The sequence below is a fragment of the Phyllostomus discolor genome, chromosome 10, assembly GCF_004126475.2.
Source record: "Phyllostomus discolor isolate MPI-MPIP mPhyDis1 chromosome 10, mPhyDis1.pri.v3, whole genome shotgun sequence".
Lineage (NCBI taxonomy): Eukaryota > Metazoa > Chordata > Mammalia > Chiroptera > Phyllostomidae > Phyllostomus > Phyllostomus discolor.
Window position 1 is genome coordinate 76,634,549 of NC_040912.2, and position 27,515 is coordinate 76,662,063.

The following is a 27,515-nucleotide window of genomic DNA, read 5'->3' on the forward strand; positions in this document are numbered from 1 at the left end:
GTTCCGGTTTCCCACTCCAGGCAAAAAATACAATGACTTGAAGGTCATTTGAATCATTCCTTACCTTTCAATAGATTAAACCTGACATTATTACAGCCCAAGATGTTTTTTGTTTTCGAATGAGTAACGTAGCTTTCGCCTCCTTCCCCACTTCTCGCCTCCCTGCCTCTCCCCTCCCTTCCCTCCTTCCCCACTTCAATACGTGCCCCTTTAGAGCACTGAGCGTATTATTTAGACTTGGCCGTCGCTGCCGAGCAGATGGAGCTGGAGCTGTACATTGATAAGGCACCTTCCATTTAAGGGGTCACGAGGCAGGGGCACCTCCGTCAGCCCTGAAACACTGTCAACAAGGTCCGGCTGCTCTGTGTTTGAGGTGGCAACGAGGCCCTTCTGCCTGGAGAGCCGAGGTCCCTTGCCCTAATTGGAATGATTTCCTGACTTATCTATGCAAGGGATATATGCTGTCTTCCTGGGAGACGCAGCAGAAAGAGGCTCTTTCCAGTCACCACAGTCTCACCGAGCTCGCCCAGATCAGCAGGGAGGAAGGCGGGGGTTGGCAGACCTCAGCATATTAATGGCAAACAACAAGTTAATAACTATGTGCTTTAATCTTCGACGTTCATAACAGCACAAAGTACCACTGGTCGCTTCAATAACACACGTCAGTTAATCTAACGAAGAAACGAGTCAAGTTGAACATTTGAAGCAATGGAAAAACTCTGCGAGTGACGTTCAACGCCCCTAGTGCGGAGTCCGAACAGGTCTTTGAGGAGTCGTCACTGAAAATCCTCACCAGCGGGGCAGAGCACTGTGACAAAGACACGTAAATACCTCAACCTGCCAGAATGCTCTGCTGACTGCGCAGCGGTCCCGGCAGGTGTGGCTAACCTGGCTGTCCACACGTGTGCGGTGGTTTCCACCACTCGGGCGTTGTTCGGCGGTGGCGATGGATGCAGGGTAGGAAGAAAGGGGGCCCACCATTCACTCCCCGAACAGACTCCCATGGGGAAATCCAAACTCCTGGCTAGTCAACTCGAAAATGGCACAACCACAACTGTGTTACAGAGAAAACATTTTTTGTTTTCTTAAAAATGCATATGTGTCAAAATGGCTGAGAGTCTTGTCCATGCGAGGGGAAAGTTGAGTGTGGAAAAATTTGCATTTTAAAAAATTTATGTTGTAAAGAAAATAAAAAGCCAGAGCCTTTTGGCATTTGCAAAGGCTGAACTAAGTTCTCAGGCAATAAATTTATGGGGGAACATGACAGGCTCCTCATTAAAGCTGTGTGTACATTGGCTGCATTTTATACACGATTCTGGAATCTTGTGGAAAACTGGGCACGGCTTGACATCGGAACAATGTCGCTGGTCTATTTGATTTCTAAAGCATCGGAAAATGTGGTACTTTGGAAATCAAGTAGAGAGGAATAAACATACTAAATCAGAACTGGGCTGAACCTGAAAGTTATTTTTCCATATGTCTCTACGAGATATTTATTACCTTTACTTCTCTTAAAAAACACAGCCCCCATGCTGGAAATACGGTGGTACTTTTTCCTTTTTTTGATGGCGAGAGAAGAGCGCCGTTAGGGCGAATCTCACCCAGCAGGTGGGAACCACCTAAGGACAGGCAATTTTCAGTTGGCTTTTCAGATGCTGGTTGCCATGACGAAGAGTACAATTTATTCCTCGGTTCCTTATCACAGCTACAGATCACAGACCATAAAAATTAACAAGGCTCTTCTCCTTTTCCTGAGGATTTCAGAGTTCCTCATCCTTACCTGAGGTCTTTTGTTCCCCCAATTAAATGGAATGAATGTCAGTCATCTAGCAATTCAATTAATGCTGATTCAAAATTCTGGCCCAAACCAGAATCTCTAATCACAACCTCGTAATCACAGCTCAGTCGTGAGAATGAAAAGTAAGCAGGAAATTGCACTAATTACTCAGTTAGACTAATACTGCATTTTAAGCGAGGGCTGAAGGGGCTGTCCGCTCTGCCAGAGCAAGGGGAGCCGTCCTCACCTGTGTGTCTCCTTGGCCCACCCGAAGCCAAGGTTTTCGAGTGGCCGTGACTTCTACCCACCTAAGGTGGAAGGACCTGAGCTGGGTAGTAGAAACTCACAACTGCTACACGCAGGAGGGCCGGCTCCGGGGGGGGGGGGGGGGGGGGGGGCCCAAAGGCCCTCTCCCTCCGCAGCCCTGCACGTGGATGGGGCGCATGCCATCGCCGGTGAAGCTCCACGAGACATCTGGCGAGGGGGAACCCTCGGGCAGTGTGAGAGCTGCGCTGCTGGGCCTCACCGGCCTCCACGCTCCGGCAGGCCTGCATCGTGAGCTGGGAAGAGCACCTCAGCCGGTGGGACCTTGCTGGGGGGCTCCGGCAAGGCTGGAAGCTAAGAACCACCAGCGCCCCAGGCCCAGCTTCTCAGGCGGCAGAGCCTACCAGGAGAACCTTCATGAAACCCAGAATGTGAGTGAAAAAGAACCGGCTGGGAGGAACACACCCGATGCGACTGAAGTATTTACAGAACAACACGGGATACAGACCAAAACAAGCTGGACCTTTGTCAAAAAACATTAAAGCCCCTCAAAACGAGACTCTTTTTTTCCTACTCAGTTTCAGAGACGTAACTGTTTTGTAGATAACAGGGAGGGCACTGGAGCCTGTCCTGCCGCCGGTTTGTGTACAGACCCTTCCGGAGCGGGATGTCGGAAGGAACTGGGGACAGGGAGAGGGGAGAGGGCCTATCATACGGGTCACGGTCTCTCCTCTGCAGCAGTTCCTGGAAATGACCAGCTGGGGAACTGCTCAGGGGTTCTGAAAGGAGAAAAAACATTTATTTGACTAAGACAGACAGAGTCTTTACTTCCAGGGTTTGCCTTGCAGGTGGCCTCGGGGGTTCGGATGGCTGGCGGGGCCCCCAGCGGGGCCCCCGGCGGGCGGGTTCTGGCTGCTGCGAGCGCTTGGAAGCTTGGAGTCTCTTCCGCAGGTGTTCGCTGGACTCGGCCGGCCTGAGGGGGCAAGGGAGCAGGGAGCAGAGCTGCAAGAATGATCCCAGGGAAAAGCTGCCAAGTACGTTTTTAAGCTAATGAAGCCTTATGCTACAACCACTTTTAAACTAATAAAGTCCTATTTAGCGTTTATTGAATACTTAAGGCTAAAACCTGTTTACCCTTGAGACCAGCTTAAAGGTGAGGAAAGGGGCAGGGATGAAAGAAGAGCCAGATAGCTTTTCTTTCTTCTTCTCCATGGTTCCCAGTCAGCCTAGCCTGTCCCACCTTCCTTCTTCTTTTTGTAAAAGATTTTATTTATTTATTTTTAGAGAGAGGGGAAGGGAGGGAGAAAGAAAGGGAGAGAAACATCAGTGTGTGGTTCCCTCTCGTGCCCCCCCTAATGGGGACCTGGCCCACAACCCAGGCATGTGCCGTCGTGACCAGGAATAGAACCAGTGACCCTTTGGTTCACAGGCTGGCACTCAATCCACTGAGCCACACCAATAGAGAAGGGGGCAGGAGCGATTCGGGGCCCGAGAAGAGGAAGTGATGTGCAAAGCAAAGGCCAGAAGTGGTTTAAATGTGCCTAGAAGCAAGAGAAGGAAATGAAAACCTTCCAAGAAGGAATCTGACTGCCTTAGCTTAGCGTCTCAACTCTGCCTGAGATACATACACTTTGATAAATTCTCTTCTCTTCTGTGTGTGCGCACAATGACTAATTCTTGCCACAATCTGGGATCACTTCCGCTTGCCCCCTCTCCCTGCACCACACCCGCACCACCCCCCCCAACAAATGTTTTAAGACTTTGAATATATTATAAGGGATCAAACTTTCCATATGATGAAGTGATGTTCAAAGCTACAAATCTCAAGCTCTACGGAAAACATTATCTCTAAAGGTCAAAATATCTTACTGGGATTGTCTGCAGGACCCTGATCCTCTTCCAGGTAATATTCTATCTTTTTTAGGTCTTCTGGGGTAAATCTCCACTTATTCTCAGCTGGTGCGGGTGGCATTTTGGGGCTCGATCGCTTCCGGGCAGAACCAGGAGGAAGGGCTTGCTGGCAAGATGCTGGCAGGGAACCCGTAATCAATCCTTCTGGAAATTTCTGAGCTAAGACTTTCAGACCTGGGTGTGGAAGATCATGGGAAAAGGCAGCATTAACACTGGGAGGCCAAGGCAAAACCCGACAGGGAGCCCGCCCAGCTCCTAATCTTGGGTCTCAAGTCGAGGCTGACACAGGGACGTACAATGTTTCCTAACTGCTCTGCTGTCAAGTAAATTACACCAGAAAATGCCGCTTGTTATGCGGGATTGTAAGAATTCCTCCAGAAATGCTTTTGCTTAAGTCTTCAACATCCAGGCTTTCTTACAGAGCCCTGGTGCCACGTCGGTATCTCAGGAATGTGAAACATGTGCTGATAAAGATAACACAAGTTTCACACAACTCCTGCCTCCTTTCAGCCAGCAAGGTTGTCTGTCTTTGCAAAGCACCAGCAGGCCTGGTTTTATGGCGCTGCGCTTCGTTGCATTTCACAGATCTTTTTTGGGTTTGTTGTTGTTTTTTTTTTTTCCCCCAAATTGAAGGCAAGACCCTCCACCAGCAAAAAGATCATGACTTGCTTCACTGCCACGCTTGCTTTGTTGCGGTGGCCTGCGGTATCTCGGGGGTGTTTCCCCCGACTACTCCGAGGAGAAAGGGGGTGAAATGGGGCTGTAAGACTGTGAATCCAAACACCAGTCTTTAAAGTCCTAAGCAGAACACGGCCCCGCTCACCTCCAGAAAGCATGAAGAGGTTTTCAAATCCTCGCTCGCACATGGTGGTGGCCGCCTGGCTGGCTAGCCTCTCGTCGTCGTCGTAGAGAATGATGATCTTGCCGTGGGCATTTTTCTAAGAGTTAGAGGAGTTAAGGTTCGACCACGCTGAGTTAATGCTCCTAGACTGTAGGAAACCCCAGGGAACAAAGAACTGTCCCAGTTCACCTTTCTGAATTCAGGGGAATTCGCTCTTTACCCATCACACCAGCAGTTACCAGCCTTCTCTCCGTCATGGAAACCACACAAGCTGGTATTCTTTTCTTTTATAGACAAATATCACCACGGCCCGAGACAGCACTAGTCACACACTGTATATACCCTTTGGCTCTGCTATTGTCACGACGCTGGGAAGTATTATAAGCTCCGTGTCACAGGGAAGGAAATAGAAAACTTTTATGCCCAATGTGTTCTAATGCAGCCTTGTTTATAATAGTAAAAAAAAAAAAAAAAAGGGAATCACCTAAAAGAACAATAGAGATAAAAAGTTGAGTACATTATAGTAAATCCAAAGATATTTTACAATGTATCAAAAATGGAGTTTATAAACAGCTTGTGTTACTATGAGAAAGTACATTGTAATATCATGTGGAGAAGAGCAAGATACTAATCTATATGTACAGTATGATTGCTACTTCATTCAAAAATACGTAGAAGAGAGATGGAATAAAATACACAAAAATGCAGTAAATTGTTCAAATGGGTGATTATCGAAGATTTCAATTCTCTTTCTTAGATAGTTCAGTATTTAAACTGTTTTTCTACTTGTATGATTTTTATGAGCAAAACACTTAATATTTTAAGAAGAACAAAGTTAAAATAGAAGGAAGAAAATCACTTCGTGAGTTTTACTCGGGAAAGCTCCCTGGGGGAAAAAACCTCAGGACGAACTCTTAATGGGTCCCAGCCTCCAACCCGATGTTCTCTGGCCCAGTGCGGGCTGACCTGGAAGCGTCTGCCGTCCCAGCTGGCACACTCAGCAACAGCTAAGAATCCAAATCCTAAAATATGCCAAGTAAGCTAATTATTATCAAAAGTCCTTCCCAGAGTTTTCCTACTGGGAGCTGTGACTCACGATAAGTTTGCTTCTTACAGTCCTCACTATCACCCAGCTCCTTCAAATGCAACAAAGGATACGTATTCGAGAATATCATTTGAATAAGGGTTCATTGTTCTAGACAGAGTTGCAATTGGGTAACTGTAAGCTGCAAAGAAATAAAAATTAGGAAGTTTATAGCCCTCCTAGCACAACTTGGCCCCAATCCCCGGTTGGTTTCAAGTCTAACTAAAAGAAATATATTTTCAAAATCGATAATACTTTTGCAGAAGAAGAGAAACAGGACACTATCAGCAAAATATGAAGCTTCACGGGACGGTTTCCGACATCTGGCACCAGGCTCCTGAGCCACCTGAGAACGTCACCAGCCTGTCTCAGAGCCTCACGGACAAGCCACCTCGCAGGCTCCCACGGCGCTCCCACGGCGGATCAAGCTAATAACACACGCGGTCCCGAAGCTGCGGACCGTGGGACGTGGTTCAGGCTGCCGGGCCGCAGGAACGGGCTCTGCTCTGGGGAGTGAGACACTATAAAGCCGCCTCTCTCTTACCTCCGACAATGTGGCACTGCTGGTAAGAATCTCTATCGCGCACATCTAGCAGCAGGAAGGGGCAGTCGGGATAAGGTTTGTCTTTGGTGTTGGGCTCTGCTTTCTTCACTAGCCCTTTGTCTAGATCCAGTTCCCCAACACCGCTGATGACGCTGCGGGCAGAAAAGTAGGTCAGCAGACACTAGTCAGGGGCCGGTGGCTAAAGGTCGTGTGCGTTTCTTCAGAATAGCGAGAGAGTGTTCAGTGTCTTTTTCAAAAGGTTCTTCAAAGACAAAGGAAAGTGGAGAGAGGGTCTCAGTCCTGCCTCTGAACACAGGACCCTATTGGCTCCTATTCTAGCTCACTGGGCCCCGAGGAGGGGTCCACAGGTCCACACTCACCTTCAGACAATGTGTGTTAGGTCAATGGCATGGCTGAGGGGCAGGAACTACGGGGCAGCATTCAGAGAAAGGAAGAGGTAAACAGTTAACCCGGAGGAATTTGGAGGGGGGTGTAAGAAAGCAAAGGGGAAAGAATAGGGTTGACAGGACAGGAAAAGTGAAGGTGTTCCTATGTGTGTTATACGTTACGTAAAGTAACAACAGTGTTTTTTCATACAGTGACCTGTCTGATACGGATTTGAACCCTAATGTTCTCAGTCGTTATCTGTACTTACTTCCATGTTATAGGTTACAATGTTGAGGTTGAAGAGGCTTTTAGGTTTGGAGACACTCATATAATCAGACACACGAAAAGCTAGGATGAAAATGAGACAGTTCTATTTCTAAGGTCATACAATCACTAAAATTGGTCGCCATAGCAATATTATAGGGAAAATGTGGCTAAAACATGAATGAAAGAAATAAGAAAAGCAGGTGTTATAAATAAAACGGTGAGTAGTGGGGTGTTTCTCTTAGAAGATGATGATTCCTCTCCCAGGAAAATATGAAGACACACACGCCAAACCTCAGACTGGCACGCAGTATAGTTCCTCTCCCATCAGAGCAAGTCAAATTCCGCGTGTAAGTGTGATAAACACTGTAACTACATAGTGCATATTTGTTGAACCAAAGGAGAAGAAATTCTATCTTCACTGGAAGTCATGTTGGTCTATCTTGCTTTGAATGCAACTTCAGAGTCCTTGCACAAAAGTAGCTATAAAAATAATAAGGGTAGTATAGATGATAGCAATTCTTTCCTAATGGGCCTATTTTACCAAGTAGAGGGGATGGGCATGCGCCGATAATCAGCAGTGTCTTATAATCGCCAGTGAGTGTTCGTAAGAAAGGGTTGCGTCGCAGCGCGTGGAATAAGGACCAGCTCGGCGCAGCTGGACAATCGACCCCAAGGGCTGCTGTCACTCCCCTTTGCACCCATTTAATAGCAGAGCACTGTGTGTGACACTCGATTTTTCTTCCGATTCCAGTCGGGATAATTACAAGCTGCAGCAGACAGAAGAGGTGGGGAAAATCATGCTCTCTGAGTGGAAAGACAGTTGCTGTAAAGCCGGGTCCCCACAGCAAACGTGCACACGGGAAGGCTGAGAAGAATGGAAGTGAGGAGTGAAAATGAATGCCGCCCTGTCAATAGATTCTTACATTCACTGACCAAGAATGCTGTGAAAAGAATCAGGAGGTGGCATTTCGGTAGGTGGAAATGTGGGACTTTCCCACTGCCAATCTGGTTCTCAGGTAATTAAGTCTCTCTGAAATCGCTCTCTCGACTAATAGGAAGGTGGGATGCGGTGAAGGGACAGAGCCGGTCCGAGTACCTCTGGAGTGTCGAGCGGCTGGAGTCCCCGGCTCCCACGCTGTTTATGAACTGGACAGGGCTCGGCGACTGCTCGCCGGGGCTCCCCTTCCCATTGGTCCTGGCAGTGATTTCAGCGTCAGGGTCTGAAGTCCCAGAATCATTGTCTAAAATTTGCAAATGGAGAAATAAATACACTTAACTGTCGACTCTGTATTTGTCAGGCAGCGCCACTGAAATTAGGTCAAGAAAAGGAACTCACATCACCTTACTTAAATCATTCTGTAAATTCTAGTAGGTGGGTTCTCAAAATGGACCCCAGGGGTCCCCAGGGACCCTTCAGGGATATGCAAGATGAAAACTGTTTTCCTATCTGTCTTTTTCACTGTGTCGATATTTGCCCTGATGGTGCAAATGAAATGGTGGGTAAGACTGCTAGTGCCTGCACAAGAGCCTGAATAGAGGCATCGAGTTCATTAGCAATCGCTCTATTTCCACCAACCGCAATCACAGTTAATATGGCAGTCTCACTAAGAAACGTCCCCGATGATGCAGTGATAATTAATCATTTTATTAAATCTCACCCTTAAGTACACATCTTTTTAATGCTCTGCATGATGAAATGGGGAGCGGCACACGGCCAGTCTGCTCCGCACCCGGGCACCGCGGCTGTCTCGAGAAAAAGCAGGAGTGTGATTACTGCTGCTTTTGCCATGAACACCATTTTCACTTGGAAGAAAAGCTGAGAAAAACTGTGGTTACTTAGACTTGTACAGTTGGCAGACATTTTCCCCAAAATGATCTAAGTGTAAAAGGGAACTTGTCATTTGAAGGAAAACAACTGATGGCATTTGTTGCAATGATTAAATTTTGAACAAAAATCATAAGTTTGGACACTTCGTGCCATCAGGAGCTTGACTGCTTCCCCAGACTTAATGCCTTTGCTGATAAGATAGGCGGTGAAATTGATAAATGCGATTTTTTGATACCATGTAATGAAATTTGTCAGCATTTGGAAGATCTTCATAACTCAGTGAACCAATAATATTCACACAGCCAATATGTGATGGCATAAAATCATACATGGATAAGAGGTGCATTCAAAGCGTAAGACAGAACAGTGGGTTTTAATGCAGCCGAGTATGAAAAGCTCATTGATGTAATTTCAGATTCCACATTACAACTCACCTTTAGGAAACTATCAGTGTCAAGTTTTGGTGTGGTATCAAAGAAAAATATCCACAATAACTGAAAGGACTATGAAAACACTCCACCCTTTTATGACCACAGGTCTGTGTGAGGCCAGATTTTCATATATTTCAACCCAAAGAGCATACTGTAACACACTGAATGCAGAAAATAAGAGAATCAGCTGTCTTCTATTAAATCAGATATTGAGACTTCTAAAAAAGTAATACAATTCCATTCTAACATTTTTGTTTTAGAAATATAGCTATTTTGCATGAAAATATGCTATTTCTATTTGCAATAGGTTTAGTCTGGTTATTTTTAAGTGAAATAGTAAGTAAATATTTTTTAAGTTCTCAGTGTAAATTTTTAATACCCTAAATATTAATAGGTATAATTTACATATGCTAAAACTCCTTGAGGTCCTCAATAATTTGTATGTATTATACATGTTATATTTTTAATAAATATTATAGTGTGGAGGGAGACTGATACAAAAAAGTATGAGAGTTTGCTGTTCTAACCAGTATAACTAGAGAAGAAATGGAAGTGAGGTCTTCATTTGCATATAATATACTGAGAAGCTTCAGGAAAATCCCATAGGGAAAATAAGTATGTGGTTACATTAAAAAAATACTAACAAACAAACAAAATGTTTTTCCTATACACCAATTAGAAAATATGAAGATCTCATTTACAGTAACAATGACAGATATACAATATACTCTCCTAGAAAATAAACCCACTAAGAAATGCAAAGGTCCTATAAAAACTTCTATGTTCTCTAGAGGTCTTATAAACATTTTACTTCGGGACACTAAAGACCTAAACAAAGAGAGCGACACACTGTGCATAGCCCTGACTGGGTGACTGAAAGTTAAATGATGTTAATCCTTTCCAAACTTAATTTAATTTTTAGCCTTCATATAAATCCCAATGGGATTGTTTAAAAAAAAAGTTTACAAGGATTTTAACTATAAAAAGAGCAAAAGAAAATTACACACACATACATAAAAATTTGGAAAACTTGACTCATTAAATGGCAGCGTACACTGAAGAGGTAAATAATCAGAGCAATGCAGAACTACATCAGAACAACAGACTACGGCAGAGAACAGAGACACAAATCCTAGGATGTATGTGAAGAGCTAATATATGTTAAAGGTGGCATCACAAATCAGCTGGTAAAGAAAGAACTACTGAATAAATAGCGTTGGAAGCATCTGTCAACTATCTAGGAAAACCAAATTTAGATGACCCCCTCATATCACATCCCAGAATATATAACAGATGGGTTGGTATTAAAAACAAACAAACAAACGAACAAAAAACAAATAAGCAAGCTAATAGAAGAAAACAGAGGTAAATAATTTCTCTTATTTTGGAATTTATGAGTCTAAAGCAGCAAAACAAAACACAACAAGAAAGGCTAAGAGATGTAATGATATAAAAATGCAAACCTCATCTATGTAAAAAACCAGCACAAAGAAAATGAAAAGGTGAATAACAAATTAGGAAAAAATATCTGTAACATATATGGATGAGGAAAGATTAGTATACTTAATTCACAGAGTTTCTGTTTAATTAACTAGCTCTTTAGTTGAAAAAGAATAATGTACATAAGTTAAAAATGCAAACAAGATATGGGAAAAGAGCCTTTTTCTGACCCTCGGCCCTCAGGCCCCCTCCCCTAGGGGAACCAGCTCCACACACTTGTGTCACCTTCCAGAAATAAAACGACGACATCCTTTTGCATGCATTTTATTTCTCCCCCTTCGTACGTGTCCAGAAGAATGCCATCCACGCTGCTCTACACTTTGTTTTCTTGTTTTACTTTTACTTAATAATAATACAGCTTGGAAATTGTTACAAATCATCAAATAAAATTTTTTCTCATTTATTTCCATGGCTGTATTGATTTCGGAAGTAGGATATCATAATTACATGGAGCTTTCATAAGTCAGGAAGTAAAAGGTGAAGATTCCTTTAGAAAACAAGTGGGAAAGGGCCTGGAACGTCCTCAACAGGAATGCACGTGACCAATGCACGCACACGCGCACGCACACGCCCACGCACACCGGGCTCACTCTCACCATCAGAGGCGTTCGAAAGAAAACCATTACATCTACCAATTTGTCACCTACCAAACTGGCCAATATTTACAAAAGTGATAATTACTCGGCATTGGCTAGGATGGGGAGGACCCTGTCTTCCTCCACCCGGTGGGAATGCCGAGGGGCAGAACCACGCGGGAGAAGATGCGGAATCAGCACTGAGCGTCTCCAAATGGCTCCCCCCTTGGTCCGTCTGCGGCGGTTCGTCTTCAGGAAACAATCAGAACCGTGCACACACTCACGTGTTTACATGCAGCGTGGTTTTATAAGAGTGGAAAATTAGAAAAACTGGGATGCTCCAGCAATAAGAGAACAATAGACATTATATGACCACATGGTGTTTGCATGGAAGCTCTGGAAGTCTATTGAACGGCACGGGAAAGTATGCACAACAGAATGCTCCTTGAGAACACTGTCATACAAAGCTATATACAGAGTATGGATTTCGGTGGGAGTTAGATAGGGGGAAAATAGACCAAAATGTTAGCAGGATTATTAGTTATTTGAGTCTTCTTTCTTTATTTTTTTGTAGTTTTCTAATTTTCTAAAAATATACTTTTAAGTCAGGGAAAAACAATAAACAGTATAAAATGAGATTTTGTAATCTTCAAAGATAGCCAATATGCAAACAGATACAATCTGTTCTACAGGCATTCCTGAGTGAGTTATTATTCTGTGTAGAGCACTAGAAAAACACTAATATTACTCACACATTATGGTGTCCTATTTTACAAGAGTCTATTTTGCTGTGCAAATTCATCTCCGAAGAGAAAATTGCATGTGCCCATATGTCCTGGTGCTGCAAGCTCTATAATGAATGAAAAGACCCAGGCCAGGTACTTACATAACCAGGTTAAAATTGGGGGTATTTGTACGAGGAGACTCAATTATCTCCGTTACAAAGAGCCCTTCTTTCTCTGCTGTGTGAGAGGCATCTGTCAAAGATAAATTCCTGGCTTTTTCAGATTCCCTTTATCCTTGCTAACAAAAACAAGCCCAGGGAAATGACAGTTGAGTTGCACAAACCCAGTGTTCAGACTTCCTGAGAAACTTGTCTTGAAATCAGAAGTCGAATTACTGGCCTACATCAAACTTAACAAAACACATTCCCCTTCAATAAACAGCCACGCATTGATTGGTGAGTGCTTCGGGATAAAATAAAGACCTTAACTTTGTGTACAACTAAGAGGGTTTATTTTAACGACTAGGAATTTAAGAAAAGAACTCCGGAGCCTAACTGTCTTTCCGGCCTTATCTCCTACCAGGCACCTCTTTCTCACTCATCCACAGCCGGCCTGGATTACGTGGGGCCCCAGGCACGCTGGGAGCTTTTTCTTCTCCGTGCCTCTGCCTGCTCCTTGGCCAGCAAATGCCTCACCTGGAGAGGAGAGTTTAGTCTGAAAGCTTTAGGATAGCCTACCTGTCTTCTAACTGGAAAACACCTTCCCTTCCTCTGAACCCCCACTGCAAAGATGCCGGTTGCTATGGGAGACACGGAGAAGTGTATTCTAGGTCCATGCCTTACTGGCTGCATCACGTTCAGCAAGCCAACAAACCCCTGGGCATGGGCTTCTCTTCTGTAAGGTGCCCTTTCCTTCTAGAGTCTGTGAGAAAATTAAATAAGAGAACTCATGTGGAGTACCTAGCATATGCAAATATATTCAACAAATGATGGCTTCCTTTTGGTGCTCCGTTATGACTTGCTGCCACATTAGTAATTTTGTGTTCCTGTTACCGTTCTCCTCACCCAACGCACAAACACGTGTGCACGTGCACACACGTGACGACAAACTCCATGAACGCCAGAGCTGTGTTCTAGTCATCACTGTCGCTCCTGGCACCAAATTCTGTGGCCAGGACACACATAGAAAGCACTAAAAATATTTGTTGAAAAAAAGTAGTTAGTATATTAAACCCATCTAAAACCTTTAAAGCCAGAAATGCTAGAGCCACAAACCCAGATGGCTTTTTTTTAAAGAAATGGGAGTTAACAATTAAGGAGCCGGACAGCATTTCTCAGAGAGTAACGCTCTCACTACAGACAGACGCAGCCCAGCCCGTGCGCCACAGCCGCGGAGGGCCGCCTTCAGTCAGACGGCCGCTCTGTGACTCCCGCGTCCTCAGCTCTCATTACCTTCTAGCCTTTGAATCTCCTCAGCTGTCACTTCCAGTGTCTGATCGGATAAAGAAGCAACTTGGATGACCTGAGAGAAAAGAGAATGAAATGTGTAGCTGTGGGTATGTTTGTTTGTGTTTCAACAGAGGCAAGCCTGTCTTTTTCCAAAAGGCAGGGAACATCAAAGCTCTCTTGTTTTAAGAAACTGGCAGTGCCCCCACCTAGGGACTCGATCTCAGGTCTCCTCACTCTGGGAGTGGTAATGACACTGCAGACAATCATTCAAGAAGAACAGACGCCTTTAAAACATTGCACAATAAACTTAAAGGCCAAAAGGATAATTTGGGACAAGAAACGCGAGTCTGAAACTGCACCCACATATAGTCTAGTCCCAACATAACATGCTACTTCTTGAAAATGTAATACTTACAATAACAGAATTGCATACAGCAACTACATCAGCAATTCTTTATGTACGGAAGATATAAATGAAATTAGGAGTATATTGATTATAATACTGTATACCTGCATATAGTTTTTAAAGTACTTTTTACAACTTGGCTGCTAAGACCCAAGAATCATCTTGAGTTGTATCAATGGAACTCTTGTTTGGGGGCCAGAGAGACACTTGGTCCGTAATTTTCAAATGAAAGAAGAAAATGACTTTCCCCAAATAACAAAATAGCCCAAGAAAGGCTTGGAAGAAGAACCCAGTCATAGAAGGGAGATCGCCTGATTTATACAGAGAAAGAGTCCAAGCACCCCAGAGTCCAGAACTCTAGATTCTAAATATTAAATTAAATGAATGAGGAAATAAAAGCCTAAACCACAAATGTGATGGTTTAAAAGCAGAATGGACATTTTACTTTATAAAATTCTTATTACAGAAAAAAGAAAATTTTCACACCATCCTCAAATGAACATGCCACACACCCATTAGTTCTCCCCAAGGTGAAATAGAAAGAATCAGAAGAACCCCCTCTGCAAACATTACCCAGAGTCCAGTTCAGACAGACGCACACAGAGCAGCACAAATGACACGGTCTTCACTCCAGTGGAAGACCATTCAACTTACCAGCTGGGCAAACGTCGTAACCTTTAGTCTCTTGAAAAGTTCATCTTTTTTGTATCTATAATCTGAAAAGCAGGATAGGACAAATATTTTTCTAGGTTTATTTTGCTTTCTTAGAAGTATTCCTTCTTTCTAATCATCAAGTTACATGGTATATTCTTCAAGTTATTTATATGCTTTTACATGCATTATGTCATTTGATCCTCAAGATGAACAGTGGCTAGTACTATATCAGCTCCTCATTTCCCCTCTTTGCTTTGGCCAGCAGAAAGCCTGCAGTGGATGGAATATATAAGCCACCTCTTCGTGTCTAGAGACTTTCTATCCCGTGCCTGTACTTTATTAGTCCACCATTTTCCTTTTACCATGCTATCTGTACTTGGATGATATTGTACCACATTTTTATAAACTGCTTCAAATCCTTTTCAAAACAAAGCAGAGAAAAATGTCTGCATTTTATAAACAAGGACAGAGGCCCAGAAGCTGAGTGGCCCCGGCCCGTAACACATTGACACCCAGCTACTCCCACCCTGCCCTGGAAAGAGAGCAGTGACATTCCTGAGGGTGTGAACTGTGCTCCAGACACCGGACAACACTTTGCCCTGTGGGTACAGTGCTGGGCACAAAGTTATGACTGGTCATGACAATCTTTTGTGTCAGTTTCTCTTCAAATTCACTTCAACAAAAAGCAACCTATTCGGTTTTGCAAGGTGAAAAAGTCCTGGAGATCTACTGCACGACAACATGGGTACACTTAACTCTACCAAACTGTACACTTAAAGTGGTTAAGGTAACACATTTTCTGGTACTTGTTTTTTATAGTTAAGTGAAATAGAAATCAGCCTAAAACATCTATTTGTTCTGTGCTGTCTTCACAGTTCTGAAACATACCTCACTCCTCCAATGAGGGGATTTCTGCAATCATTTAATACTTCTTCATGTCACATTGAACTGTTTTTTAAAAACGTAGCCAATCTCACTTTATCTAATCCCTGTCCCACAGAGGCACATTGAGGGTTAGCTTCCCTACACTTTTCTGAAGATGACTGCCAATTCCGAAGTTTTCAGTGTGCAGCTCCCTCCCACTCTTCCCTTCCCTCCTCCTTCTCGGTTCCTATAGTGGAGCCCAGGAGTCCTTAAGACTATTTCATTATTTCAGAATTACTAAAGGTGGGCTGGATAATTGCTGTGAACTTCACGGCATAGGTGTCTCATAAGCCAAGACTCCTAGCAACAAAGGAAAGGATTAAGGTATTTAAGGCTGTTTACCTGGTGTTCTAATCATTTCCACGAATTTTCCTAAAAAACCAGTACAGACCGGATAGTTACGTTTGGAGGACAATGTTTGCTTGATTTACCAAACACCTTATGACTCAGAGTCAGGAAATGATATTACCTTAAAAACTAGCCTTTGTAAATACATCAAGACTCTTTCTTACAGGGAATTAAAGCTTCTTTGTTCTAAACTGTCCTAAAGAGAGCAACTGGCTAGCAAGAGACCATTACTTCTAGAAAATTCTTAGAACAGCTTATTCTAAGAATATTCTTAGAACAAGGAGACAAACCTAGATGCAAAGGAGCTTCTACCAGGATGCAGACCCAAATAGGCTGAGTACCAGCTATAAAAAGTGCAACTGAATAACTAAAGAATTCCCCTCAATTGCCACCAAAACTCACTTATTTAAATCAAAGTGGCAATACATCAGCCAATGAAAACAGTCAATAGCTTTCAAGTAGTTTGCACTGTGCCATTTATCCATTGATATTCCTTTGCTGTAGTTACAGAGTTTGAAATACTTTTCCAATGCTTCACATTCTGAGTACAAAATGCACACATTAAATTCCCCTTTAACTAAGCAGCAATTACCTCAAAAGAAACCCGGCTCTGCCAAATCCGAATGATCAATGTTTCCAGCACCCTCGCTCGAGGACCAGAAACCTGCTGCACACTCTAGCCTGAACTCTACGTACCTGGTTCTGGTTTAGAAGGACAGCCATCGCTAGGACTTTCTGACATTCTTACGCAGAGATCAAAAAGATCAAACTAGACGTCTGACAGTAAGTTTGAAAGTTTATAGAGAAGGATGACTTGGAAAGCTCGAGCAGTCCGTCCTTGCAAGGGCGGGCAGAGCTTTAAGAATGGAGCTTCTGCTGCTGCGCTTCCCCCAGACTCCGCAGCGGAGACAATCGCACCCAGTCTCAGATACGCTATCAAGTTCTGCTTCTCCAGTAAGTCTGGAGTCGCAGTCCATCTCTCTCGAGTTACTGGAAGGACAGAGACCTGACTATCTAGGATGTTTCACACTGGGTCCAACTAGTGTCATCTAACCAGCAGAAGCCAAGAATAGGCTTTGTAAACAGTCAATAGACACAGAGCATCTATTTTCCCCAGGCAGAGTTGAAAGAATGTTCAGATTACAAAGGAATTCTGCGTTTTCAGGGTTCTGTTAAAACAAGTCATTAGCAAAGGGAAGTTGGGCTCACAGTGGAAGACGAGTCAAAGGAAGGGACAGAACGAGGTTTGTGATTTCACAGAAAGGACGTGGCATCTAAGGTAATCCGAGAAAAGTGGTGAGTCTAGGGTGTCGCGAAACGAGGCAATATTCTCCTCCTCCCTTTGACCCCAAAGAAAACCTGCAACAGAAAATGGGAAAAGAGAAGGAAATAACCTGCAGAAAGTAGATCTCGAGCCAGAATCTGAAGCGATTGTAGCCAGGGACCCAGCACAGAGTGTGTGAAACCAGGTGAGTGGACCCTCCTGCCCGACTGAAAGGAAGCCCGGGGCTTCCAAAGGGGAAAGCCTCTTCAGGACTCTGTTCCAGAGGTGTTTCTTTGGGGACGTGGCTCCATTTAAAGTTGACACAGTAAAGAAACCGCATTGTGTGTTTAAGAGATGTTTTAAACAGGTTTCAGCAATCTGGGCAGAATGAGACATTTCTAGGGGACCCACTTTGGCGTGGGCACACGGGCTTTTAGGCTCAGCCACAGAAGGACAGGAGGTGACAGAGACCACAAACCGAATCTGGAGCAGGCCAGCTGGATTCTCCCCCCATGGATGAATTAGGACAAAAACGCGGCCTAGGTGAGTAAACAAGACTTTTTTCCATGGCTTAAAATTTTAGTATTCTTAAAGCATAAGCTACAAAATGCAATACAATGTCTAAAATAGAGTATTTATAGTCTATATTCTATAGAATATATATATGGTTATATATATAGAATATATATATTCTATAGAATATATTCTATATATTCTATTCTATATCTCATATATATATGAGAAGAAAAGGCTACTGTGAAATCACACATTAAAAAACAAACATCTATAGTGTTTGCCCTCACGGTTCAACGAGGCGGACGACAGAGTCAGCAGAAAGCTGCCCCAGAGTCCACATCCATTATCTGGGGTTTCTCAGCAACTCAAAAGGAGCGGAAACATTATCATTTACAGTATAAGGCCTTCTGTGTATAAACAAAAGTTCACAAGAATCCTGGGTTTGGAGCAATCTCTTCCCAGAAGATCTGTATTAGCAGAGCCAAATTCCAAGCTGTTATCTAAGCACCTCTTTGCTGCCATTAGCTCCCACTCCCCTAGTGCTGTGTTCTCCTGCTGACGATCAGAGCAAATCCACCTTGGAAAACAGATATTTTTGCTGCTTCTTTAATTTTGGCCTTGGTGTGTACATGATACATCTGTTTTGGACACAGATTGAAAAATGATGATTTTGTGCAAGAGCAATACACTCAATGACTAGTAGTAGCGTATCTTTGCAGAAGATTAGGTTTTAAAAAGAATGTGCATGAAATATGATTTTTAATTAAAAGGAGGCAGGCTGCAATGAATTTATAATGCATAATGTCACTTTAAGAATAAGCTTTCTCATATCTCTAAGTCTTTCATGAATACTGTCTAATTTATACTCAAAAGAATGTTATGAAGTAAGAGAGATATTATTACTCCTACCTCAGGTATAGCGAAAATAAGAAAATTGCAAAGATTAAGTATCTTGAGAAAGGCCACAAAGACTGTGGCAGAATGAGACTAGAAGCTCAGGTTCTCGCTGCTCGCTCTCCTTGCTGCTCGCTCTCCGTTCCAACATCAACATCTCCTATGGGGCTGAGTCAGGCACAACTTGACCCACAAGCCGCAGCCCCAGCAGCTAACCAGGCTGCTACAGTGCTTCCCACATCTTTCTAGGCACCTGCCAGGCTCAGCACGCTCCCGTAGCTCTCCGTGTGTGTGGCGGTGGAGTATGGCTACGGCCGTTAATAACCAGTTTAGAGAGCTACTACAGGGTTCCATTATGCCAACCCATCAATAGTGTTACTCACTTTTTTTGATCTCTTCTAGCTTCTCAATGTATTTAGTCATACTGTTACCTAAAAAAAAGAATAAGCATTTTAGATATGCTTTTAATGGAAGGAAATTTGTAACACTGTAAAAACAGAATGGAGTACTAGTATTCCCTAAGCCTTCCTGTCCTGTGTTGAGAGAATGACAGGAGGCAGACGGGCCACGCATAGTAGAAATCTTTTGGATTATACAGTGTCATTAAAAGACGAGGAATCATGGGAAAAGTTTTGGTCAAAGGTGTTTAAGTTGGGGTGTGCACACAATAAACATTAAGAAGCCCCAGGCAGTACAGATGATAATTTCATGTAATTTTTTCCCTTTTTGAATCAAGGCTTTCCTCCTCCTTTTATCCCCATAATCCTTTTGCAGAAAAGATACGCCGAGGAAGAGAAAGAAAGAAGCAATGGTCCTCAAATGTCTAAAACGTGCTGTTGTGGCTACCCAAGCAAACCTTTCCTCTCCGCTTAGTCCTGTGGTTCCCCTCATTCCTAAACTTGGCCTTCTACTATTCATGCTGATGTTGCAGCCTGAACTAGACCACACAGTCTGTCCACTAGGATTCACCGTGGATTTGATTTGCTGAAAAAAAAAGCCGATTCCCACACTGTGGAGAGTCCCCAGCCCTCGTGTTTTACAGCCTGGTTCTACAATACCAGGTTCCAGCCAAGGTGGGTTGGAGAGTTTTCGTGCTGAAAACTGGGCCAGGATCATTCTGGTTTCTGAATGAACTACAGTCTAGTTCTCACGCCAGCGGTGATTATTTTTCACTGGACGTGCTTCAGTTTGATTCAAGTCAACACAGCAAGCTCTCACTGGCACCTAAACATTCACACTAATCTCTCATTTCTAAAATTGTGCTCCTAACTTTTAAGCCTTGAGAGGAGCTAATCAGATTCAGTCCCAGCTTCAAATAAAAGAAACGCTTTCAATTAATGGCAGGAATTGCTGTTTTTAAGAATTATTCTGAATTTTTCTTCATGTTTAAGTCAGAAGCAGAGAACGGAATAGTTTAGCTCTGAAACCCAAAATACATTCTCAAAAACCACTTATGTCATTTGTTATTATTGCATCTTTACCATGAATTCATCACGGAATGAAATTCCACTGAGTTTAAATTTTTTTTTTCTTCCATCTGAAGACAAACGTTCTCTGGGACCAGGATCAGTGTGTAGTCCCCGAGCCAGAAACCATCCTTCTGCAGGCAGAGGCACGGCTGCCTGAGCCTTCTCAAAGGAGACCCTGAGAATGTCTTAGAAGAGATCGACGAAGCCTAAAGACCGAGAAGCAAACATGATCTTTTCTAGGTTCTCCAGGCTGGAGTTGACTCAGGACACGACCAGATCTCCAGAGTGAAAATGTGACTTCTTCCGAGACACAGGTCCCTCTCCCCTGCAACCCCGAACTCTGGTGGGAACTCGGGGTGGTCAGTGCTGTGGGGACGAGGCAAAGAGTGAGCGGTTTAGCAGCCCACAGTCTCCTTCTTCTTCTCCAGAACAGCTTTCAGTGACAGGTTTCCAGGTCCTCAGCAGTTGCATGTGGCTGACGTGGCAGTTTCTTGTGGCTAGGGCTGCTTCAGACAGTCTCATCAGGAAACCGAGGTACAGAAAAAAGATTACTGACTGCCCAGCAACACAGCAAGTAAATAATAGCTAAACCAGGATTCGTATTCTCAACCATCTAGATCTAATATGGCTCACAAAAACGCATTGCTTCTCTAGTTGTGCTGTTTTAAAAACACGATTTCACTGTGAGGTAAATATGTAGGAAGTGTAACTTCCTTAACAGTAGCAGGTGGGAAGCATTTTACGCTCTAAATTCCCCGAGGCACATGATGCATGGAAAACAATAGCCAACCTTACTATATAGTCTTTATTACTAAAACATTGCATTTCCACGAACAAAGGGTGTACTGTTCACATCCCAATCAAGGATCAACATTTTCAGAGTATTCACTCGGCGATGCATCTTTGCACCAGCGGTGCCGTACAACCAGCCTGCTGGCTGTGGTGCCTACTGTTTGCTTTTTCCACTGAAGGAGAAGGCAGGGAACCAGAGTCTTTTGCACAGGCATGCAAATATTTGGCAAAATTCAGAACAAATTTAAGAGGGCTTGTAGATAAGAAGCTCTTTTTACTAGAGACATTCGTTCTATCCAAGTAGGGAGGAAAAAAGAACGTGGAGGGTTTCTGCATCAATTCAGGGGAGAGACCAGGTGGCAGCTGGCTGGCCCATCGGCACAGAGTCCCCTAAACGTGATTGTAGAAAATATGAAAAGTAGTATTTTTACCCCACTTTATGTAATGCTTATAGCTTAACTAAGCAACTTATCTTACCAGATCTAATTTCATCTGAAAATCGGTTTTTTTTGACTACCTCTTAAAGAGACTAGAAATGAATTCTACAATTGACTAATTTGTAAACACATCTTTGTTTTATACAGAAGTGAAGAGCTTAAAGGGCTATCAGTGAACCAATATTTTTAAAAAAATTAAAACTACACATTCTAATGAGATAAATTTTCCGAGGCAAGACTTTGAATAATAATATATTTTTTTCAAGTCAGTGGCTCCCCATCACTTATGGGCTAAAATTTAAACTCCCTGCTCTAGTGCTGAAGGCATGGCCATCTAACCTACCTCTTCAATCTTGCCTTAATTACCAAACTTGACAAAATCTGTTAGTCTTCAGTTCTCTAACATGTCATCTTGTCCACGTAATCATAATAGTTCACGCAGCTGGAGTGACCTTTCTGTCCTCTGAACTTCTCCAATGCTTGGCTTACCACGCAGGAGGCATTTATCATCCGTCTGCCTTATTTGCGTGCAAGTCTTATTACCCACTTTATTATTTGGCAAGCCCACGATTATTTACACACACACACACACACGTCTTTATCCCTTCCATAATCGAGCACAGTAGGCACTCAGAAATATTTGCTCAATGACGATCTGCTACTTGAAGAATCCTCATAATGAGTTATTTTTACAATACAAATACCCAGGCCCCAATCTGATAGGAGTTTTTGTACACCCGATTTTCTTTAAGCCATGCACGGCCTGATTGAATGCAGTGTATGTTATATACTAGCTAGAGGACACTTTCTTTAGGAGTTGGGTAACCTTGAAATGTATAAGGTGGTAATTAGCTTTGGCTTAGTTTATAACTCAAGTTGCAACAAAAAAAAACACAAAGAAAAGTTTTACAATTTGAATCAAGAGAAAGCGACAACCCAACTATAAAAATGGTGTTATGCAAAGAGAGAGCACAGTCGATGAATCGAGTGACTCATTCAGTAGATTTTTCCTTTGTTTTCCTATAATTTAATAACATTATTTGTACTAAGCCAGTAAGAAAAGCAAGTGATTTTGAGCAGCAGTAATCTAAAGTGAGATTTATAAGGCACGGACTTGGTTGCTAAGAGACAGCTCCTTTGCTTTATTTTTCTTCAATATTCCCCTCCTCTATGGAGAAGTTCTTTTGGCTCAGAAGGAGCAGAAAGCGTGAAAAGAGGCACAGTGGTCCTTTGTTAATCTCAATAAGTTATACGAGTGTATAGTGCTTTCTGGTTTGTAAAAGGCTTTCACATACATTTCTTCCTTTGACATAAGAAACAGAATTAAATACTGAAAAAAAAATGAAGAGTACCTAGTCTGTAATGAGTTTGACTGCTAAAGATCAAGGCTATTAACAAAAATTCAGGAAAAGTAAAGACTAAAGAAAAAAAGAAAATGACTAGTTTGTGTTGAGACAATAAAAGTAAGGTGAATTAAAAAAATAAGGCCAGAAAAGACTGAGGGGCGTGAGTCTACAGGATTTCAGAAGGCTAAAGAAATCTGAAATTAGACTGAAAATAGAGTGAAATGAGAGGATAATACAGGCAATGGGAGAGTGCAGGGGGGCTAACAAAGGGAGAGCGTGGTGTGGAGAGTGCTCCTTAATCAGCCTGCGGTGCTGGCGCCGCAGAACGGAAGCCCAGAGCGGGTGCGGGGAGCGCGGGAGGGCCCTGCGCGGGGAACCGAAGAAAACGCCGCCAGGGGTTCACGGGCAGCGTGATCCGCTTGGGGCACGGTCTGGCAATGCCGGGGAGCTGGGGAGACACACCCAGGCACCTGTGGAACAAAACAAATACTTGAAGATCAACATAATTCTGATATTTCTAGCCATGGCTATACATTGGTATTTGAGTTTGTAAGAGAAGTAGAATCAGAAGTAAGGAAATAAAAAATAATCTTTCTCCAGGAAGAAGGTATTGGTCTTTGAAGAACTCAGTAGAGGGTGACTTGGGTGAGGACAGGAGATACCAGGAAATTCTGGATTGTTTTTGTGATTAATTCTGAATTACTCACTGTTCAGTAGGAAGAGATTAAGACCCATCTGTGTGGCCTAGAGATGAGAAATGCTCACTCATTCCTGTCCTGCCTCTACTGCTCTGACAGTAGCGGAGCTTAGAAACACACCACATACGGGCACTCTTCACTCTCACTGGGCTGCAAGATGGCTCTTGCGTTTTTTACCGGGGCTCCTCGCCCTTTTCACCTTGCGGCACACGCACACGTGATAATACCCGGACGGAATAGGGGTCCGCACTGTCTCAGGCCCCGGGGGCTGCCCCGACGGCCGAGGGGACCTGTGGCTCGGCACACAGGCCACACTGAACACACAGGGAGGTGAGTCGTAAAAGTGAACAGAACAATGAAAGTAAAACCCTTCCTCTAAATTGGCTTTAAAAGAATTTAATTTGAAATAACAAAAGAAACGGAACACTAGAATAAGATTTCTCTCCCGCAATGAGTTTAAAATAAACTTGGAGTTTTACACAACGAGCCACACTTTGGCCCTTCCAGAGCAAATAAAAATCGGTTTGGAAGACGCCCACTGCCAGGAAGATGAGGTGGATGCAGCTTTCTCTGCTCCTCCAGCTGGGTACAACAAAAACCCCGGACAACCCACGAAATGGGAGGAAATATCACAAATCGTATTTCTGGTAAGTGTCTAGTATCCAGAGCATATGAAAGAACCCTCATAACTCAACAATAAAGAGAAAAATAACCCAATTAAAAAAAAAACAACCCAAGGGCTTGGACCGCCACTTCTCCGGAGGAGACGCACAGATGCCAGTGCGCACGTGACAGCGCTCCGCACGGTTAGTCACTGGGAGCGCGCCAACCCCGACCGCAGCCAGATGCCACTTCACACCCACAGCGAACGACGGCTGTAACCAGGATGACGGACAATGGAAAGTATTGTTGAGGACGCGAGGAAAGGGAGCCCTTCCCCGTGGCTGGTGGGAATGCGGTGTGGCTGCTGCGGAAACCAGTTTGGCAGTTCCTCAGAAAATTAGACGCAGAGGTCACCTGCGACCAACTATTCGACTCCGTGGTCTGTAACCAAGAGGACGGAAAGCATATGTTCACACGAAGCTTGCACACTCATGTTTATTTGCAACATTACAGCCAACAGTGGAAACAAACCGAACGTCCACCAGCTCATGAGTAGATGGACAAAATGCGGGGTATCCGCACAAAGGAGTGCTATGAGGCAGTGGAGGGGAACGGAGCACTGACTCGGGCTATCACAACACTGGACCTGCGAAACCTACGCTGAGTGGAAGAAGCCAGGCACGGGATGTGTGATTCCATTTACGGGAAATATCCAGTACATTCCTAGGTCCTGGAAGTGGATTAGTGGCTATCAGGGACTGACAGAAGGAAGGAAGGGGAAGTGACTTGTTACTGGGTAAGGAGTTTCCTTCTAGAATGATAAACAGGTTCTGCAATTAGATAGTGGTGATGTTTTCACAGCCTAGTGAATGGACTAAAAAACTCTGTATCATGTAAAGGGTACATTTCATGGTAGGCAAAGAATATCTTAATTTAAGAAAAAACACACCAATCAGAAAAAAGGTTGAATTAAAAAACCCTGAACAGTATATATTAAAAAAAAAAAACATAAGGAGACCCTGACAAGTGGAGGAAGACAGACCGGCTGGAAACGGCAGGAACCGAGGGACAATGCGATAGCGGAGCTACGAGGTTTTTGTGTGTGTATTTATTTATCTGGCCTCACACACCCCGGACTTGGAGCTGAAGGAGCGAGCAACCCAAAATAACAATAAACAAACAGAAAAAAATCCCCAACGAAAGCCTACTGTCTGGAGCCAAAGAACCAAGAAAGGAGCAACCTGGCAAGACAGAACCGTTGGACTGGAACAGCCTTGTTCAGCCAAACCCCACCTGAACGCTGCAGCCTTGCTCGCCAGCAAAGCCCAAGGGGGAAGCTTCGGGTCTGCCCCCTTGCCGGCCAGGAGGAGATGCCTTCGAAAAACCAGAAAGAGAAGAAAGAGGGTGGGGCTGAAGAACACTCAGAGATATAATGGCTGAGAACTTCCCAAATCTGGCGACATAAACCTAACAGATTTATATAGAAACTGAGTAAATGCCAAACAGCACAAACCCAAAGAAACCCAAACCAAGACACATCATAATTAAACTTCTGAAAGCTAAACAACAACAACAACAACAACAACAACAACAACAAAACCTTGACAGCAGTGAGAGGAAAAACTGGCACCTTCCCTATATGGGAAAAACAGTCTGAGCAACAGCAAATTTCTTATCAGAAACCACGGTGGCCAGAAGGAAGCGGGCACAATGTTTTTCGAGTGCTGAGAGGAAAGAACTGCCAATGCGCAACCCTGCGCCCAGAGAAATTGCCCTTCAGGGATGAAGGGCAATCAAGACATTCTCGCATGAAGGAAAAATAAGAGAATCTGTCATCAGCTCAAGAAAGAAAGCCTAAAAGAAGTTCTCTAATTAGAAATGGAAAGAAAGAAAAGGAACCTCAGAAAATTAGGAAAGAAGAAAGAATATAGTAATGGAAAGTATACACATTCTTAGTAATGGAAAGTATACACATTCTTTCAAATGCCCATTAAACATATACCAAGATACGGTCTTATGCAAGATAAGGTCTTGCATAATTAAATGAATATCAATACATTTTTAAAATTGAAATACACAGAGCACATTCTCCAACCACAATGAAATCAAACTTAAAATCAGTAATAGAAATTTAGCAACAACAGAAACTTAACAGGAAAAATCTCCAAATACTTGCAAACTAAATAACATACTTTTAAATAGCCATTGGCCAAAGAAGAAGTCTTAGGAAAATAAAGATAACATTGAATGGAACAAAAATGAAAATATGACATGTCAAAATCTGTGGGACTCACTTATGCAGTGCAGAGAGAAATTTATAGCACTAACTACATGGATTAAAACAAGAGGAAAAGTTTTGAACCCATAATATAAGCTCTCACCCCAAGAATCTAGAAGCAGAAGAGCAAAATAAAACCAAAGTAAACAGAGGGAAAGAAATAATAAAGATAAAAGCAAAAAGCAATGAAGTTTAACACAAAAAAGCAACAGAGAAAACTGATGAAACCAACAGCTGGTTCTTTGAAAGGGTCAGTAAACTGGACAAACCTGAAGTGAAGAAAAAAAAAGAGAGAGAGAGAGGACACAAATGACCCAAACCAGGAAGGAAACGGCCTGCCCCCTCAGACACTGCAGCCGCCAGAAGGGTAACGAGAGAACACCAAAAATGACTCTACACACATAACTCGAAAGCTGGCATAAATGCGCTAATTCCTCAAAAGACACAAACTATGACAGCTCGCCCAATGACGAAACAAATAATTAGAATATCCCTGTAACTATTAAAACATTGAATTCGAAATTTCAAAACTCTCAAAAAAGAACTCTCCAGGCTCAGGTGGGTTTAATGGAGAATTCTTCCAAATGTTTAAGAAAGAATTAACACTAATAATACACAACTCTTCCAGAAAAAAACCCAGCAGGAAACAACACTTTCCAACTAATTTTATGAGGCCAGTATTACCGTAATACAAAAACCAGACAAAGACAATCAAACAAACAAAACAAAACAAAAATTCTATCCAGGGTGTCCAGCCTTTCGGCGTCTCTGGGCCACACTGGAAGAAGAAGAGTTGTCTTGGGCCACATATTAAATACACTGTGACACGTAATTACAAAAAATCTCATAATTTTTCAAGTAAATTTACGATTTTGTGTTGGGCCGCATTCACAGCCCTCCTGGGCTGCATGCTGCCCGTGGGCCCAGGCTGGACACCCCTGAAACCAATGACCCTCATGAATACAGATACAAAAATCTTTAACAAAAAAAAAATAAATAAATAGAATTTAGCCATACATAACAAGAACTATATACCATAACTAAGTGAGGTTTATTCCATGGATACAAAACTAGTACAATATTTGAAAATCCACTATATTAACAGGTTAAGGGGGAAAAAATCCACATGATTATTTTCATTGAGGTATCAAAAGCATTTAATAAAATTCAAAAGTCATTCGTGTTAGAAATTCTCAGGAAAATAGCCATAGGAGGGAACTTCCTCTACCTGATATAATAGCTAACATTATACTTAATGGTGAAAGGCTAAAAACCTCCCCCCCGCCCCCCCCCCCCCCCCCCGA

At 43.1% G+C, this 27,515-nt stretch overlaps 1 protein-coding gene across 6 annotated transcripts in view; it reads right to left on the reverse strand.

Annotated features, from left to right (window-relative positions):
* Positions 1–589: 589 nt before the first annotated feature.
* The window catches only part of CEP41 (centrosomal protein 41), a 41,740-nt gene continuing 14,814 nt past the window's right edge, over positions 590–27,515 (reverse strand). For 2 of the 6 annotated variants that reach the window (XM_036010912.1, XM_036010913.1), the window contains exons 4-12: positions 18,972–19,019; positions 14,643–14,704; positions 13,586–13,655; positions 8,172–8,316; positions 6,422–6,573; positions 5,952–6,019; positions 4,776–4,890; positions 3,911–4,126; positions 2,551–3,014 (exon numbers count right to left, since the gene is read on the reverse strand). In XM_036010912.1, coding sequence (XP_035866805.1) covers positions 2,866–3,014; positions 3,911–4,126; positions 4,776–4,890; positions 5,952–6,019; positions 6,422–6,573; positions 8,172–8,316; positions 13,586–13,655; positions 14,643–14,704; positions 18,972–19,011 — 1,017 coding nt within the window. In that variant the 5' untranslated portion in view covers positions 19,012–19,019 and the 3' untranslated portion in view covers positions 2,551–2,865. Of the gene's footprint in view, positions 3,015–3,910; positions 4,127–4,775; positions 4,891–5,951; positions 6,020–6,421; positions 6,574–8,171; positions 8,317–13,585; positions 13,656–14,642; positions 14,705–18,971; positions 19,020–27,515 lie in introns of all 6 variants that reach the window. The other 4 variants (XM_028525831.2, XM_036010911.1, XM_036010914.1 and 1 more) reach the window with 4 other exon arrangements.